General features: G+C 41.1%; 1 protein-coding gene across 5 annotated transcripts; it reads right to left on the bottom strand.

Moving 5' to 3' along the window:
- Positions 1-598: 598 nt before the first annotated feature.
- On the bottom strand, positions 599-19,080 carry LOC137287141 (baculoviral IAP repeat-containing protein 7-like). Of its 5 annotated transcripts, none has more exons than XM_067819305.1 (7): positions 19,002-19,080; positions 12,042-12,549; positions 11,141-11,322; positions 7,119-7,158; positions 4,984-5,094; positions 4,295-4,408; positions 599-3,717 (listed from the first exon to the last, which is right to left on the bottom strand). In XM_067819305.1, the coding sequence occupies exons 2-7, from the start codon at positions 12,466-12,468 to the stop codon at positions 3,539-3,541; spliced, it is 1,053 nt and encodes a 350-aa protein (XP_067675406.1). In that variant the 5' UTR covers positions 12,469-12,549; positions 19,002-19,080; the 3' UTR covers positions 599-3,538. The 5 variants fall into 5 exon arrangements, with proteins under 5 accessions (XP_067675406.1, XP_067675404.1, XP_067675403.1 ...); XM_067819303.1 differs by having other exon boundaries at positions 18,944-19,076; XM_067819302.1 differs by lacking the exon at positions 19,002-19,080 and adding an exon at positions 18,153-18,464.
- Positions 19,081-19,419: the final 339 nt, after the last annotated feature.

The following is a 19,419-nucleotide window of genomic DNA, read 5'->3' as shown; positions in this document are numbered from 1 at the left end:
GTCAGGACTTAATGCCATTTCCCTAGATAACACCAGATTTGTAACACCTGCAATGGGCAACAGATTGTGAAGAGATCTGCGTCGCTACAATGATAGCCAACAACAAGATCCCTTTTCACAAAGCTCTCGTAGAGCTACGAGAAAGGTCACGAGATCTTATGCTTACGAGAAATTTGTGAAAAGGGCCCTGGTTGCAACTTGTTGCTAAAAGGAGAGAACTCTGCAGTGATTTGAGGTTCTGGTCAATGTGAGTGAGTGAGTGAGTGAAACTGTTAGGCTGCAACGTCATTGTTTCATCCACATTGCGACGAGACCAGACACGCACACACATACACATACCATACACATATGATACACAGACAGGCACTCAGGGGGAACACATTCATTGACATACATCAAGGATTCAAACCAACCACCATCAGATTGTCATCATCACTAATCCCCGTCACACGTTTGTATACTCTAGGTTTCGCCACAATCGTAATTATGCGAAGGGTGGGCCATTGTTAACAATGCTTGTGGCGATGAATGGTCAAGTAAATGAACCCAAGCAGTAGTCACCACCTTGTATCAAACTGAAAAAAACAAACACACAGACTGAACACATGACACGTGTTTATTGCAAAACAAAACATTATACGTCACATTCTGTACAGTGCTGGTATCAATCTCTTACAGACGCAGACGCTATACCACCGTTTCTTAAGAGTATATGACAAACGAAAAAGTATCTACGTGACAATGCAGATGGCAAAGACAATATAACACACTATACAGAGACCATATTTCCAGATATTTTACAAAGCGTCTTTAGAGCCACCTGAAACATGCAGAATACTGTCTATCGTCTGTCTGTTCCAGCAATATCACAGCAGGATACACAAGAAATGGACTTCACACATTGTACTTCACAATTTGGGGAAGAATTTGTAAAATGTCTCTAACGTATTTTAAAACCTGTGTTTATCATTACCATTTCAGTTTGGACCAGTTTGAATACCAGTGGCTGTCCTGCCTACACACCTTGAAGCAGATATCATCTCTGTTTTATGTATGTGAACTCCCATAATTACTGTGAGCATACACACGACTTCACTATGGCCCTTGTTGATAATGTCACCATCTTTCAATTTTCAGAAATAAAAACTGTATCATTTATCATAATGTTTTAAGGTAAATGAAACAGCTAGATGTCACATATAATCTTCTCTAGTCATTATAAAACTGACGTGGTTAGACAAGGTGGTACAGAATGTGGTATAAAAGTTAACTCAGTGTGTGGGTTTCTATTTTAACAGATACACAGAATGTGAACGTAATACCAGCTTGGTAATGAAACATAATCAGTGGCTTTTCATAAATACAGTCAAGTTGGAAACAATACCTTTGTTTAACAGAAACAAACATGTCTTGCCACCAGCTGTGTGTGCTGGAACCTTAAAACTATATCACTGGACACACACTGACCCACATCATCACGTGCCATCATCATGTCCCTAGACTGACTCACATCGTCATGTGCCATCATCACGTACATAGACTGACTCACATCCTCATGTGCCATTATCATGTACATAGACTGACTCACTGATAGATAGATAGATAGTTAGATAGATAGATAGATAGATAGATAATCTATATTTCCTCCAGTTTGATGAAGATTACAATGTGCAGTAATCAGCAGTAACAAGTGTAGGAGAGTAACAAAAAATACTGGGGCTCAGTTCACTTAGACCGATGAAAGAGGCAGAGGCATCACGAGTAAAGATCTCGTGGTCCTGAAGGCATGGTGACTGAAGATCAATCAGTCCTAACATCATATGAGAAGGTTGAGGAAAGGTGACTGAAGACCATCTGGTCCACGAAGGCATTGTGACTGAAAATCACTTGGCCCTGACACAATCACTCAGACACAGGCACTGTGATTGAAGTGAAAGATCACTTGGTCCTGACACAATCACTCAGACACAGGCACTGTGACTGAAGTGAAAGATCACTTGGTCCTGACATAATCATGCAGACACAGGCACTGTGACTGAAGATCACTTGGTCCTGACACAATCACTCAGGCAGAGGCATTGTGACTGAAGATCACCTAGTGACGACATAATCATGCAGACACAGGCACTGTGACTGAAGATCACTTGGTCCTGACACAATCACTCAGGCAGAGGCATTGCAACTCAAGATCATTTGGTCCTGATACAATCACACAGGCGTGGCATGCATACTTTGTTACATACAATATACTGTAAATCAAGGTATGACCTCATAGTGGACAAAGTCTCTGTCCTTTTGCCCTCTCAGATATCAATAACAATGACAAGTCCTAAGCTTGTGCAACTATCATTGGATTATGACTGATGGCAACATAAAATGATTCCCTCTAGTCTTTAAATGCTTACTGTACAAGGATGCAACTATGGAATAAATTAATGTGTATAATATTGTTCGTACATACAAAACAGTACAATATTGTGCATACATACAAAACAGAAAACAAAATTTCTGAACAGAAGAATGTAATGTATACAATGCCCCAAGTCATTTGACTGCACCATTCATTTTGCTGCCATTGAAAACAAGCCTGCTTTAAGCTGGGACCCCAGCAGAGATGGATCACCTATAATGAAGGAAAACAGTCTTTATAAACATATATCTTCATGGTTCCAATCTTTGTCCACTACATAACATCTGATGTGTCACAAAGATCTATAAAGAACATTTAATGGCTTCAGGCATATTCCCCTCAAAAACAAATTGTATTTGAAAATGAATCCAACATTTGCAAGGAAAAAAGCAAAACAATTCTTTTAAATATTCTTTAATAATGAAAGATACTATCTCATTTGGTGCCCGATGTGGCTACAAAAAGAGATACTAAATGGATTGAACGATATGCCCACTCGGTCACCACAGCTTCCACAGAGATGGAAGCCTGACAACTGACCTGATTTACACATTGCTAACTTTTGTTTGATTACATGTGACACCTTTTCTTTGATGAACTTGTGAATGAGCTGGGCTGAACTCTATGTCCTAAAGTAACATGGCAACGTCTCAGTTTGAGGTGGGAAGTAACCCAAAGTGATGCTTATCAATGTCATTTCCCACTTTGTAAAAGTGAGCAAGCACTGGACAACAATCTGACAGACTTAGAAACATAGCATCAAACCAAGGACCTTGTGTAGAGGTCCACACTTCCTGTTACCTTCATACAGCATCGCTAGGTCATGCTAGTTCATGACCTTCACCACCAATGTCAGCCATTTTGAAAATGGTTACAACAAGTGTAAAAGACTATTGCAAGCTATTGGTGGAGAAAACACAATATGGCATTGACTAAACTGAAGCTAAAATAAGCTGTCTGTGTCCTGTATAAGCTGGTTATGATGGAATCATTTCATGTGTATGTCATGTACACTACAGTTGACACCCTTAGTCATGAAGTGTAGAGAGGTGGAGTCAGCCTAAACTCACACATTAAGATATCACCTTACAATGTTAACTGGACTTTCTACACATAATTTATTTAAAATTAAGCTAAGTATGTGCGAACTGTGGATCGGATTCTGGTCCGGCAAACAGGACACTCTCGGAGTTGATGGGCGCATTCTTCGCAGCAAACAAGATGGCCACAAGGTTGGAAAGTGACCTCAACCTCTCGTTCCATGCAGATCTTACAGATGATTCGTTCCTCGGAGGGTAAATGTGATCCTAGAGACAGAGAACAATGCTTATATATGTTGGAGATACAACATGGAGAGACTTGGAGTTGTAAGGGAATCAGAACATTAACATATAACACAAGTCAGAGTTTTGAGCAGGTCAGTACATATTTTGACTCTAAGAGAGAAAGAAAGTATGACAAATGTCACTGAGAAAGTTCACTGAAGATGGGCTATTGCTCACATGACCTCATAGGGTCAGTTAGATATATTACAGTCTAGTGAAGAATAATTCATGAGTCTCAATATTGAAGAATTATCCACTTAGTCCAGCATTCAGAATCACAAAAATGCATATTGACCCCATCTACTATAGCCAGGTGCAAACATTCTAATACGCTTCTCTAATATGTAAACAACTCAACTGATGTAAATCTATTAACAACCAACTTCATACAGATGTGGCCCCATCCCCTAATGTGTAGACCACCTACCTGATGTAGATCTGGCCCTGCCACCTAATGTGCAGACCACCTACCTGATGTAGATCTGGCCCCGCCCCCTAATGTGTAGATGACTGACTTGATGTAGATCACGCTCTGTCCCCTAATGTGTAGACCACCTACCTGATGTAGATGCTGTAGTACCAGCTGGCGATGTTGATTCAGAAACGGCAGCCTTTTCTTGTTCACTCATTACAGCCTCCATCAATGTTTCCACATCAACTTGAAAACTTGGCCCTGGGAGATAGATCAGCATGCAAGTCCAGTGTCAGTGTCTCACTCATGATATCTCAGATCTCAGTTTCTCACACTAATGACATCAGTTTCGCACTCATGACATCTCAGTTTCTCTTGATATCTGTTTCTCATATTCATGACATCAGTTTGTCACACTCATGGCATCTCAGTTTGTCACGCTTATGACATCAGATTCTCACACTCATGACATCTCAGTTTCTCACTTAGGATATCTCAGTGTCTCACATTCATGACATTAGTTTTTAATACATGACATCAGTTCTCTTACTCATGACATCTCAGTTTCTCACAGTCAAGACATTAGATTCTCACTCTCGTGACATGAGTTTCTCACTCCTGACATCAGTTTTTCACACTCATGACATCTCAGTTTCTTACTCTCATGGCATCAGTTTCTCATACTCATGACATCTCAGTCTCTTAAACTCATGACATCAGTTTCTAACACTCATGACACACAGTATATTTGTGTGAAACTGACAATTGAACACTACAACCTCTAGACACGCGAAACTAATGAAATAAAAGCCAGCAAGAGGTATAAGTATACACACCACGTATCCTCTTGAGATTGAGAAGAACCCTCTGTACGACATCCTCACTGTAGCCGCCACTCTCCATCACAGCCTGGATCATGGGTGATAACTCTTCATGGTGTCTCTCAGCTGTATGATAACATATTGCAGGTCACAATGTCATGCTGATTCTCAAAAGAAACATCTTTCATACCAACACTTATGTTTTCATGTACAAACTAATGGTTTAATCCATCCCACTCTCTGACAGGCCTACCCGTGTCACCAGAGACCATATCTGGTGTCACAGACCAATATGTGTCCAAGATGGCAGAAAAATGTTATTATCTTAGTCTAAATTAAGATGTGTTGTTATGAGCTGAAACGGACACTGGCAGGGGTAATGGAGCCAAAGAATGATTTGATATGCCACGAGTGGTGCTTAAAATGTTGAATGAAATATATTCAATGTGAGTAATCATTAACGGTTGGCACTGATGAGGTTGGAAATCTGAGAGCACAACACTGTGAGCAAACGGGTGCCTACCTTTGATGGTGAGCAATATTGATATTTTTCGAACCAAAGTGACGGAAGTCCCTTGCCAACCTTTGCTGGCTTCACTTGCATGCAGGAAGACTGGTCAGTCTAAGTAAACTTAGACTCAGTATTATTTGTTACACTGCTATACTGACTCTAACAAACCCTTGTAGAAGGTCATGCCAGCTAACCTTGTCAAATGACCAATCACAACACAGCATACCAAATCGCAAAATCGCAGCATACCCATATCTTCTGAAATTTTACCTCAAACAATTCCTAATGCTACTTTCCATATGATAGCTTCCACGTGATGTACACAGAGCACACCACAACAGTGAACAAACAGTCAATGAAAATAGTGTTTTCGTCAATAATCAAGGATGTCAGCTTGCGGAAATATTAGATAATGGTAACCATGTCATCAGAGAGCACTTAGCTTATATAATGCAGGTCAAATATGTGTGATTTATGTGGATTTTCATTTGTTGAGAGATCTGGTTCAGTGACAAGGGAATAGTCCCATCGAAACCCTAAACAGTAGCTGCTGTCTTATTGGGTAAATCTCTTCAGCCATGTTGCATTTCATAGGTTACTGGGGACCACAGTGTAGACCAACATAGGTTACTGGGGACCACAGTGTAAACCGACATAGGTTACTAGGGACCAATGTAGGCCAACATACGTTACTGGGGACTGCAGTGAAGACCAACAAAGGTTACTGGGGACCGCAGTGTAAAGCAATATAGGTTACTTGGGACTGCACTGTAGACCAACACAGGTTACTGGGGACCACAGTGTAAACTGACATAGGTTACTGGAGACCTCAGTGTAAACCAACATATGTTACTGGGGACTGCAGTGTAGACCACCAAAGGTTACTGGGGACCACAGTGTAGACCAACATAGGTTACTGGGGACTACAGTGTAGACCAACATAGGTTACTGGGGACCACAGTGTAGACCACCAAAGGTTACTGGGGACCACAGTGTAGACCAACATAGGTTACTGGGGACTGCAGTGTAGATCAACAAAGGTTACTGGGGACTGCAGTGTACATCAACAAAGGTTACTGGGGACCACAGTGTAGACTAACATAGGTTACTGGGGACCGCAGTGTACACTAATATATGTTACTGGGGACTGCAGTGTAAACCAACATAGGTTACCGGGGACCGCAGTGTAGGTCAACATATGTTACTGGGGACTGCAGTGTAAACCAACATAGGTTACCGGGGACCGCAGTGTAGGTCAACATAGGTTACTGGGGACCACAGTGTAACCAACATAGGTCACTGGGGACTGCAGTGTAGGTCAACATAGGTTACTTGGGACCACAGTGTATACCAACATAGGTTACTGGAGACCACAGTGTCCCATAGTTAAGATCATCTCATTCTGCAATTGATTCATCAACCATTCATCTAAGCATCTCTATTCACACAATATTTTCTGATCATCAATATTTTGCCTTCATCACAAGACACTAAGTCATTGTCTCAACTGTCACTTCACTTCATGAAAGGAACAGTAATGATTCCGAAATGTTGCATGGAAAGATTAAGAAGCTTAATCCATAAAATATGTAAATGCAGCTTTTAGACATCATTCTTGCAGCAGTCATGCAGCACTCACCTGATGGAGGATTTTCTCTGTGAGGTGTTGTGGGCACTGACTGAAAGACGAATGATATGCATTTTTTTTTAATATTTGCCACACAACAACCAAATTCAGGGAAACATATGAAAGGTCAGTATACATAAAGGAGTAGCTGTAGCATCTGGCAGTCCAGTACACCGGACGGACCTGAGATTTACTCAGAAGAATATAACAATCTACAACAAAGTGTTCAGGTCATATATATAGTCTGGTTCATAATTACTGAGAATTTTTCTTCTTACTTTGAGCTATCCTAACACCTCAACTGATTCACTGATACTTAAAACTAAGTAATGGTATAAGGGAGGTAACTCATCTTGGCCTACCGAGTATAGTACAATTAGAGTTACCTCCCCTGAATTTGTAGCAGATGTCATTTTCCTCAGCACTGTCAACAATGTCTGCTGAAGATAAAAGAAGGTTGATTTTTGAGTTGTGTAATCAAGGAATTGATGATGTAAATACATTGGCAGAGAGAACAGGAACTCCTCTTTCTACTGTGTATAGGATTAGGAAGAATTTTAAAGAGGGAAAGGATTTTGGGCACCAGAAAGGAGCAGGGAGACCCAGAAATTTGGACTTCTCAGATCGCGTCCGGCTGGGAATTTTAGCGTCTAAAAAGCAAAGGGCAAGCATCTCCAACATCAGGCATGAAATGATAGAAAGGGGATCAACAGTTGTATCAAAATTTACAGTTAGAAGAAATTTGATTGTTCTTGGATGAGAGAAAAAGACTGGAATTCCTTCTCCTCTCACGAAACAAGAACATAAAGACAGGCGTGTTCAGTGGTGTTTGGCATATGAAAACTTTGACTGGGAAAATGTGATTTTTACTGATGAAAGCTCAATATGGGTATATCCCAATAATGTCAAAATATGGACAAAGTCTGCGTCAGCACCGTTGTATCGACAACCTAAATACAGCCCAAAGTTTCATGTATGGGGAGGGATATCCTTATTAGGAACGACCCCGCTGTGTGTGTTTGAGGGAAATCTGACAAGTCAACGCTACACTAACATATTAGATAATTTTCTCCTTCCCAGTGCACATGTGTTTTATGGAAATGACTGGATTTTGCAGCAAGATAATGATCCTAAACACACCGCAAAACATGCCAAGCAGTGGTTTCAGGAGAAAAATGTGAGTGCATTACCATTTCCTGCATATAGTCCTGACTTAAATCCCATTGAGAACATTTGGGGGATGGATGAAGGAATGAGTGAATCAAAAGGGGTTGACAAAAATTGAAGACATGAAGAGAGAAGTGGTCCGATACTGGGACAGCATAACTCACAAGACACTAACCTCTCTGATAGGAAGTATGCCTACCCGTCTTAGACTGTGCCGTGAAGCTCAAGGAGACTTAATAAAATATTAAATTGTTACCTACACAACATGAAAAGGTCAGTTCACTTTCACAATACATTCAATTTTATCTGATTTGTTCTCGTTTAATAATATGAAATGCTTTAGCTATTCTCAATAATTTTGAACCATACTGTATTTGTGAATAAACCAATACAAACAGGAAGGCAGACTTAAACCAACACAGACAGGAAGGGAGGCTTTAACCACCACAGACAATAAGGCAGACCTACACCAACACAGACAGGAAGGTAGGCTTTAACCAACACAGACAGTAAGGCAGACCTACACCAACAAAGAGAGTAAGGTAGGCTTTAACTAACACAGACAGTAAGGCAGACTTCAAACAACACAGACAGGAAGGGAGGCTTTAACCACCACAGACAGTAAGGCAGACCTAAACCAACATAGACAGGAAGGCAGACCTAAACCAACACAGACATGAAGGTAGGCTTTAACCAACACAGACAATAAGGCAGACCTACACCAACATAGACAGGAATGTAGGCTTTAACTAACACAGACAGTAAGGCTGACTTCAAACAACACAGACAGGAAGGGAGGCTTTAACCATCACAGACAGTGAGGAAGACCTAAACCAACATAGACAGGAAGGCAGACCTAAACCAACACAGACATGAAGGTAGGCTTTAACCAACACAGACAATAAGGCAGACCTACACCAACATAGACAGGAATGTAGGCTTTAACTAACACAGACAGTAAGGCAGACCTACACCAACACAGACAGGAAGGTAGGCTTTAACTAACACAGACAGTAAGGCAGACTTCAACCAACACAGACTGTAAGGCAGAGACAAACCAACACAGACAGAATTCAGGAAGGTAGGCTTAAACCAACATAGACAGGAAGGCAGACGTAAACCAACACAGATTGTAAGGCAGACCTAAACCAACAGAGACAGGAAGGTAGGCTTAAATCCACCACTGACGGTAAGGTAGGCTTTAACCAACACCAACACAGATTGTAAGGCAGACTTTCACCAACACAGACAGTAAGGCAGACCTAAACCAACACAGACAGGAAGGTAGGCTTAAACCAACACAGACAGTAAGGCAGGCTTTAACCAACACAGACAGTAAGGCAGACCTAAACCAACACAGACAGGAAAGTAGGCTTAAACCAACACAGACAGTAAGGCAGGCTTTAACCAACACAGACAGTAAGACAGACTTAAACCAACACAGACATGAAGGTAGGGCTAAACCAACACAGACAGTAAGGCAGACCTAAACCAATACAGACAGGAAGGTAGGCTTAAACCACCACAGACATGAAGGTAGGCTTTAACCAACACAGACAGTAAGGCAGACTTTAGCCAACACAGACTGTAAGGCCTACCTTCCTGTCTGTGTTGGTTAAAACCTACCTTCCTGTCTGTGTTGGCTTAAGTCTGTCTTACTGTCTGTGTTGGTTTAAACCTAAATTCCTTTCTGTGTTGGTAAGAGGGGACAAACCAACACAGACAGAATTCAGGAAGGTAGGCTTAAACCAACACAGCTTGTAAGGGAGACCTAAGCCAATACAGACAGTAAGGCAGACTGTAAGGCAGTTCTAAACCAACACAGACAGGAAGGTAGGCTTAAACCACCACAGACAGTAAGCTAGGCTTTAGCCAACACCAACACAGATTGTAAGGCAGACTTAAACCAACAGAGACAGTAAGGTAGGCTTTAACCAACACCAACACAGACGGTAAGGCAGACTTTTACTGACACAGACAGTAGAATAGGCTTTAACCAACACAGACAGTAAGGCAGACCTAAACCAACAACACAGACAGGAAGGTAGGCTTAAACTGATACAGACAGTAAGGCCAGCTGTAACCAACACAGACAGTAAGACAGACTTAAACCAACAGACACTAAGGTAGGCTTGAACCAACACAGACAATAAGGTAGGCTTTAACCAATACAGACAGTAAGGCAGAGTAAGTGAGTGAGTGAGTTTAGTTTTACGCCGCACTCAGCAATATTCCAGCTATATGGCGGTAAGGCAGACTTAAACCAACATAGACAGTAAGGCAGACTTAAACCAACATAGACAGTAAGGCAGACTTAAACCAACACAGACAGTAAGGCAGACTTAAACCAACATAGACAGTAAGGCAGACTTAAACCAACACAGACAGTAAGGCAGACTTAAACCAACACAGAGAGGAAGGTAGGCTTAAACCAACACAGACAGTAAGGCAGGCTTTAACCAACAGAGACAGTAAGACAGACTTAAGCCAACACAGACGGGAAGGTAGGGCTAAACCAACAACACAGAGAGGAAGGTAGGCTTAAACCAATACAGACAGTAAGGCAGGCTTTAACCAACACAGACAGTAAGGCACACTTAAACCAACACAGACAGGAAGGTAGGTTCTAACCAACACAGACAGGAAGGTAGGTTTTAACCAACACAGACAGGAAGGTAGGCTTAAACCAACACAGACAGTAAGGCAGACCTACACCAACACAGACAGACTTAAACCAGCACAAAGAGGAAGGTGGGCTTAAACCAACACAGAGAGGAAGGGAGGCTTAAACTAACACAGACAGTAAGGCAGACTTAAACCAACGGGTAGTAAGACAGACGATGATTTCTTCAAATAACATTACCCACCATAGCACTTACTGCATTCCTGAAATTAGATTCAATGTCGTCCACAAACTCATCCCCCTTCTGATGTCGGAGGTAGGGGCACCTGGGAAACCATCTGGCGTGCTCAATCCAAGGGTCGTCATCTGCCTGCCAGTTTCGCAATGCACCTCCGCATGAGTAACACTTGACACTGTCACCATGGCCTGCATGTAGACAACCAATGGCTCTAACATATCCTTGTCTATATTCTACACACAGTGTCCATGGCTTGGAGACAACCAGTGGCTCTCACATGTCCTTGTCTATATTCTACACAGAGCGTCCATAGCCTGCATGTAGGCAACCGAAGGCTATAACAAGTCCTTGTCTACATTCTATACAAAGTGTCCATCGTCTGCATGTAGACAACCAGTGGCTCTAATAATAATAATAATAATAATAACAATTCACTTATATAGGGCCTAGTATGCCATCTGACTAGTTGTTCACCGGAAGGTGTAATCAGAATCTGATTATTGGGCTCTAACACATCCTTGTCTATATTCTACACAAAGTGTCCATGGCAGGCAGGAATTTCCTTTTATCAAATTTGGAACTATACATTCTAACATTACATTCAATCAACAGTCATTGGTCCGTCCTCCCACACACTCTAGGGTGATGTTGACCTGCCCTCACACACTCACTCACCTCAACAGAAACCTTAATCTCTTGTTTGACACACAGAACACATTCTGGCAGTCAAGGCAAAATATGCCTGCCCCCACAACCACTTGCGTCTCATATAGTCCTCACAGCCTCAGAGACAACTCTTTCAATCAGTCACTGACCTGTATCAGAAACCTGTCTCCACAATCACCTGTCTTACAGTACACTGTCAAAACATGCACTCACTCACTAACTCTGTCCTTCACTCACTCACCTGTATAAAAGAATCCTGCCTCCGCCATCACCTGTCTGTTTTGCAGTACACCTTCAGGCAGTCTTGACAAAGAGTTCAAGCGGGAACCAATCTCTGCATAAGCTGGGAATCGAACGCTCTCCATGACAAGTGACCTTGGCCTTGCCACCTGCTCTGTTGCCATGGGAACATTCCCCACATCCTTGCCCTGCAGGAAGGGGCAGTGTGGGAAGTGGAATCGGTGCTCTGTTGCTGGGTCATCATTAGGGAGCCAGCTTTTGAGGATCCCATTGCAAAATACACACTTCACTCTGTCGCTTGGTCCAATATAATAGAAGCCAGTCTTGGCAAGCTGTTCCGGCTTGATTGCGGAGGCTAAGGGCCAATGTTCGAATGTTTGGAGTCGAGTCTCTTCTGATTTCAGTTGATGAATGTTTGAAAAGCTCATATTTTCAAACCTTCTTTGAAAGAGAACTCATTTCCTCCAGAACTCTGGGCTAGCTGTTCATGGTGTGAAATGCTCTTTTGTCTGCAATACAACATAGAAAACTGTAGGGAGAATAATTTATAAATCTTTGATCGAATTCCTTGTAATGAATATAGGTTGTAACTATAACTAGCCACATTCACATTTTAACAACACAATCAAGTTTTTCAGGGAGTAGAGTGAAGAGTACTGGCAGCACTCTCTCCTGTACATGTCATATATAAAATTGCCCTTGTCCTTTGAACATCTCAGCGATTCAACTTGTCAGCTTCATGTCTCTGACATGATGAATCATGTAGTGCGTTCTCCACCCAGTTGTTCTGATCTTATTTGAGAATCATGGGTGTCAGCTGTTTTGCTAACATGCTCTGTTTTTCTTGTATACTGAACAACAAAAGAAACACAAACTTCGAAAAAATGAAATCTCAAATAAGTAAAGATTTATGTTCATTCTTACAGTTACTGTAGTGTGTGTGTCCGTGTGTCAACACAGCAACAGCCTTTATGCACACAGTCACTGATTCTTGAACATTCAAGCTCAATTCTACCATTTACTTAGAAATTTCTCGGCCAGCCTCGTGTTTGTCTCAGTCAAAACATTCTCAAAGGTAGGTAACTCTTGAGAACTAACTTAAAGGCCTGCCACTAAAATACTAATAGTACTGAACATTTACGATACAAAATGCAACCCATAATAACTATCACTCAAAACTGTAAACATTGTGACCCAATAATAATTAAAACTTCATCAATACTAAAATTTACCGAAAATACACTCTTGTAACATTATACATCTTCTACATAAAACCTAGACCAAAAAAACTCAGTTGCATTTCTTTAGCTGTTCAGTATATGTTTTATAGTTGTTTCTGTATCAGTCATAAAAGGTCCGGGTCAAGCAGCTGGGATTTGAACCACAGAGCTTCTGTCACCAGTCTCTTAGAAACATGGTTGGATACTTTTGAATTCCTATTTTTCCAATACAATTGACAGTATGTAAAACATGCCATTTTGTCACTAAATTATGATAGGAAACATCAGAGGTGACTCAAAGTCTGTGTAGATTTGAACTTAAGCCATACAGATAATGACCACACTAGTTATATACTTTTTTTTACCAAAATCATTGTTTTTCAGAAAAAACATTGCAATTTGTATTGCAGATATTCAAGTAATACAGCCGAGAAATTCCTACTGAGAGCAGTGATTCATGTGTCATGACGACACACACAACAAAGTCACTGAGTCAGACTAACAGAACATTTGGTGATCAGTTATGACTGCTACAGGTTTCTTCAAACCAACTGTAAAGTGAAATCCACTCATGGGAAAAGATATATTTAAGAATGTTTGGATAACTCCTGTCTTTACTTGCTTGTCTACCGCTAACAATAATACAGCTGTCTATGTTATAACACTACATCCCTCTTCTCCTTGAATGAAAACTTAGCTTTTAAAAGTAAAATAAAATAATATTATCATAATAGACATGAATTATGACATATATTCTCAAATTAACTTTAGAGTTCATGTGTTAACCAATACTAGACTTTCTGCAGTCTTAAAAGTAACAATTATTTAAAGTCTCTCATAAAACACTGAAAAGAATTGGTCTGAACACATTATTATGAAAAAATCTTCTTTACATATTGTTTTACATAACAAAGTCATTGAATTTGGACGGACGTCTCCATTCCCAGGTTGGATATCTTTGTCCTTGGATTTGTTCATTCAAATCCATTTTAACAACCGGTTCTCATGAACAGTGTCATTTAATGCTTCACCACTTGGCATGTCAATGTCAAGTATGCTCTTTGTCTCCTGAATTTGAGATTCTGTTGGTTGGCATGGAGCAGGTTTGAAGAAACTGCTGTTTCTTGTCACTTGTCATGTTCCACATTCAGCACTTATCATGGAACCTTTGGTTGAGGTTATGTTATAAGGAATGGCTTCACAAGGCCTTTCTGACTTATGAACTGATGTGTTTTTCAAAAGCACTGCATCTCCTTTGTGATAATCCAAGGGTTTTACATACACTCTCCTGTCAGCATATGTTTTCATCCTTTGCTTTGCTTGGGCATCTTTCACTCTCATACGAGAATCGCTTTCACTAACCTGATTGTCTACACACAGCAATCGGTTTCTGATGTTACGTTGAAACAACGCAGTTGCAGGAGGTACACCAGTGAATGAGTGTGGTGTAGTTCTGTAAGATAACAAGAACTTGTGCATCTCCTGTTTCAAACTGGAATGCCCTTGTACCAAACAACCTCTAATGGTTTTCTTTATGGTGCGCATGAAGCTTTCAGTTTCTGCGTTTGCACAAGGCCACAAAGGTGTTATTTTCCGATGTTTGAATCCAGTGTTTTCTGCATAGATTTTGAACTCATGGCTATTAACAGAGATAGCGCCTTTACTATACCTTGATGCCCAGTGCCTGCCAGGTCCACAGCTTGCTTGTGTAAACTTTCTGGCAACACAAGTTTTGTCTCTTTTAGCAGAATGCTATCATTCACCTCAAGTGTTAGTTTGTTTTGACACTTTTTCAAAATGCCATACCTTTTGGGACTTACGTCATTCAATGACAATTTGCAGCTTCCAGTTATGACTGACTGGATGACTGCTTGTAGTGTCAGATCATTGTCAGTGGCTTCCACAACATGATCTATAGTCATAGACTTTGGTACTGTTGTAGATATCACATACTGAATGTATTCTTCAGCAACACTTTCCTGTTTGCTGTTCTTGGATGTCTGAGAGGGTTGTCTTCTCGGATACTCATTCTCATCAGATTCTCAGCATCCAATGGTCAATTCTTGGTGGCATATTTGCTTTCGGGTTTTCAAAGAAGCTTGTAAATGATTTGTGATCTGTATATATTGTGAAGGAAGAACCAAATACATAAATGTGAAAATGTTCACATGCCCATGTGACAGCAAGAGCTTCATTTTCTGTTTGAGAGTACCGTTGTTCAGTCGGTGTGAGAGATCTACTAGCAAACTGAACTAGACTCGGATTTCCTTGCCCTTCTAGTTGACAGAGAACTGCACACAGCCCAAGTGGACTGGCATCCACATACAGTTCTGTCTGAGCTTTCGGACTGAAGTAACTCAGAGTTGTAGGTTTCTTGAGCTCTTCTTTCAGCTTCACGAGTGGCTGTCCAAGATCAGGGTGAATCTGTGTGCATAAGTTGACGCAGCTCATGGGTGAGTGTGGAATAGTTGGGAATGTGTCTTGCCCTACAGAAGACAATCCCAGCCGAGTCCTTACTTCCGTAGCACTCTTTGGTGATGGCATGTCCACTATTGAAGACAGTTTGGCTTCACTTGGTGTGATACCTCGACCACTGATCACATGTCCAAAGAACTCGATGGATGCTTGATTAAACACACGTTTCTCTGGACTTAATGTCAATCCCTTTTCTCTCAGGCGCTGAAACAAACCTTTCAGCTTGTTGTCATGGTCATCAGGTCCACGCCCATGAATGAGAATGCTGTCGCTGAAATTGGTAACACCAGGTAGATCAATTCACTGCTTGACGAATGGCTTCTTGGAAAACTTCAGCTGCACTGTTGATATCAAAATTCAAATGCTTGTAGCAGTAGAATCCAAGATGAGCAGCGAAGGTTGTGATGTACCAAGATTCGTCACTGAGTTCAAGTTGGTTGTAACCTTGGTTAAGGTCAGTTTGGCTAAATACAGTAGATCTAGCTAGCATGGTTGTAAGTTCATTGAATGTAGGAGAATTGTGTTGTTCTCGTTTGATTGCAGTGTTTGGACATCTCATGTCAATGCATACTCTCACTTTACCTGGACTGTTTGGCTTTGGAACGATACTGGTGATACCCAGGGTGTTGGTCCAACAGACTTCTCTATCACGTCACGTTAGAGATCTTTCTTGATTTGTTCCTGTATGTCTTTTCTGACATGAACTGGAACACGTCTGTTTTGTTGAGCAACTGGAGGAGCTTCTTTGTCAATGTGAAGCTTAACCTGAACATCTTTCAGTTTCCTTAAACCTGTAAATAGGTCAGAATATTCAGCAATCAGTTCATCATTTCTTGATTTGATAGTTCCTACAGATTCATGAACCTGTAGCAGACTGACTTTTTGTGACTCCTTCCAACTCATGAGACACTCTTCGTCATCAGGAACTACAAAGATGTTCGTGGTCACTGTCGCCATTTTTGACTTGATAGCTCCTTTAAATCGTCCTAATACTGAAACTGAATCTTTCTTCCCATACAGAATTATCTTGGTTTGACAGTTCTCTAGGGTTGGTGTTGGACTCAGTATTTTGAACACCGTTTCAGATACAGTGTTTACACTTGCTCCAGAATCAGCTAACATGCTGACACTCTTGCGATTAATGTTCAAGTCAAATTTTGGAAATTGTGTAAAATTCCCTTTAGCTAAGAACACATAGTCTTCTCCTGCATCACATTTCCACATTCTGTACTTTCTCCCTTTGAAAATGTTTATTTCCAGAGCTCTTACACACTTTTGAGAAGTGATTCATTTTAGCACACATCACACGCTTGACCTCACGCTGGACAATTCCTTTGACCACCTTGGTGAGGCCAATCTTCTCCACAGTTGTTACATTTAATTGAGGGTTTTGAGCTTTTTGTGTGCTTTATCTCTCCAATTCTATGTGCCTGTTCATTGTTAGTACTTGCAGCTGCTTGTATTTCTTTTGCATGTTTATTGGTAAGTTCCAGTGTCCTTCCATGAGTGAGCAAGTCTACCAATGCCATATTTGGGGATGAACATGATGAAAGTCCTTTCTCCCTCACTTTGTTTGATTTACAGTCTGCTATCAGTTGTGATTTAATTTCACTTTGTACTCTCTCTTCAAAACCACAAGTGTGTGCATCCTGACGTAATTCATGATAGAATTCATCTACATTGTCCGTTTTCTGCCTTAACTGACGAAAAGCAGATCTCTGAAATTCAAGGTTGACCACTGGATTGAAATGATTTGTGATAGCTTTCACTAGTTTACCAAAGTGAGTCTCATCTTGTCCAGACTCTAAGTTGGCATCAGGATTTGAATCAACAGTGTCATTCAAGTCATCACCCCCAAAGGACAACAGCAATGCTTTTTCTGTCGATCATTGGTGATGTTATTATCCAACAAACACATTACGGCGTGATTTCCACTTATTCCAACAGACTAGCTTTCCTTCCGATTTGCAGTCGAAGGGGCCATACTGCGGTAGGTTTACCACTGCTCGTATTGTATGGCATGTGATATATCACGACATGTTTGTTATCGTGACATAGTGTATATAGTTCCATCCCTACTATCTTCCACGGGCTCCTTTTCAATTTATATGGGTTAGTTTCTTACTATCAAAATCTGTGCATATGTTCAGAGACTACGCGTTAGTCAAGGAGCCCACCCATGTGTATGAATGCAATCAGCTGGTAGGTAGGCCTCTTCAGAATTTGTAATCACGTGGTACTCATATTTAGTTTTGGGCGCAAGAGGTACTATCTGGTTTCGTAGTTCGTAGTTTCCCCGGAAGTAACAAGGGAGGGGATTCCCCAACAAATCCCAACCATATCACCGCACTCTGCTCGGGACCACTCTCACGTTAGCTTACAGAAATCAAAACTGGCTAAGCATGATGTGCACTTACACCACAACCATGTGTCGACCTTAAATTGCTATCCTGTGCTGACACCCAGCAACCCATTCTGTATCGGTCGTATCATTCCGGGACATGGAAACGACTTACTTGACCCTGTCTCATAACTTGGAGACATTCGGTACTACTCGTGTCATTCCGGCAAAACGGATGGTCCTCTTGTATGTCACGGAAAGCGACGGTACAAAGCGGACGATCCGGGAACGACCAGAAGTGGGATAACTACCATGGAGAGTTATACGTAGTGATTTCAACTATGCATTTGACCGAGAAAAACTGCACTTTACGGGTCCCCGGAAGTGTACTTGTCAGACATGCGCAGAAGCCATATTTACATCGAAGCGAGCACTAACGCTGACGCCATTTTTTGTTCAATTCGTTGAATAACTATCGCTACTTTTGGTCTTGTTTTACCTAAAAATAATTAGAAAGGGGGGTTTTAGGGGGTCAGTTGCCTCCCTAAATTATTTTGATCATGATACATATTATTTATCAATTATTTTCCATTCCTATTAAACAAAGAAGGTAAGTTTATCTCATTTAATATCAAAACGCTTCACTTACCTTACAAGAACAAATCTCCGCTTGCATTAAATTCATCGTCATTTTCTTTATTCTCAGTTTCAATAATTTTGAAATATTCATGGGGTTTTTGGGGGTCAAACACACGGCGGATAAACGTAAGAAATGTAAGAAAAGGATCATCAGAACAACGTAAATATTTCTTTCTCACGATGTACTCTACAAAATAGCTGTCATACAGTCCTTTCGCTGTTACATACCTGTGCAGGGACGCTTTCACAGCTCTCCATGTACTCTCAATTTTATAAGTGTACGTACCATTCTCCGCATTCACAAACTCCTTACTGTGATTCACCGTCACATGCTCATAACCCATTTCATTCAGTCTTGAATACGCCTTCCAACAATAGGAATGAATAACTGATCCCGGTCGCACCCACTTTCTAAGCACACTCAAAAGGGTATCTGCATCACGCTTCTCCACAACTTCCAAAAACATCCTATTACTTTCTTTCTCGATACCCCCAAACACCCACACACCATCCACTCGCCTTCCTCGGTGAAACTTGCGTTTCCCAAACTTACTCTCATCAACCAAAAGCAGCTGCACAACTTATGTCCTTTAATTTGTAAACAGTTTGCGAACAATACCAACGGCAGCACTTCGTAGTCGATGCCTGCCGTAATAGCTATATATAGCAGCGCAAAAAAGGAAAACACGTGAAACTGAAACGAA

Source organism: Haliotis asinina, chromosome 6 (assembly GCF_037392515.1).
Source record: "Haliotis asinina isolate JCU_RB_2024 chromosome 6, JCU_Hal_asi_v2, whole genome shotgun sequence".
Taxonomy (NCBI): domain Eukaryota; kingdom Metazoa; phylum Mollusca; class Gastropoda; order Lepetellida; family Haliotidae; genus Haliotis; species Haliotis asinina.
The sequence above is the reverse complement of the archived record's forward strand: the minus strand, read 5'-3'. Positions and strand labels throughout refer to the sequence as shown.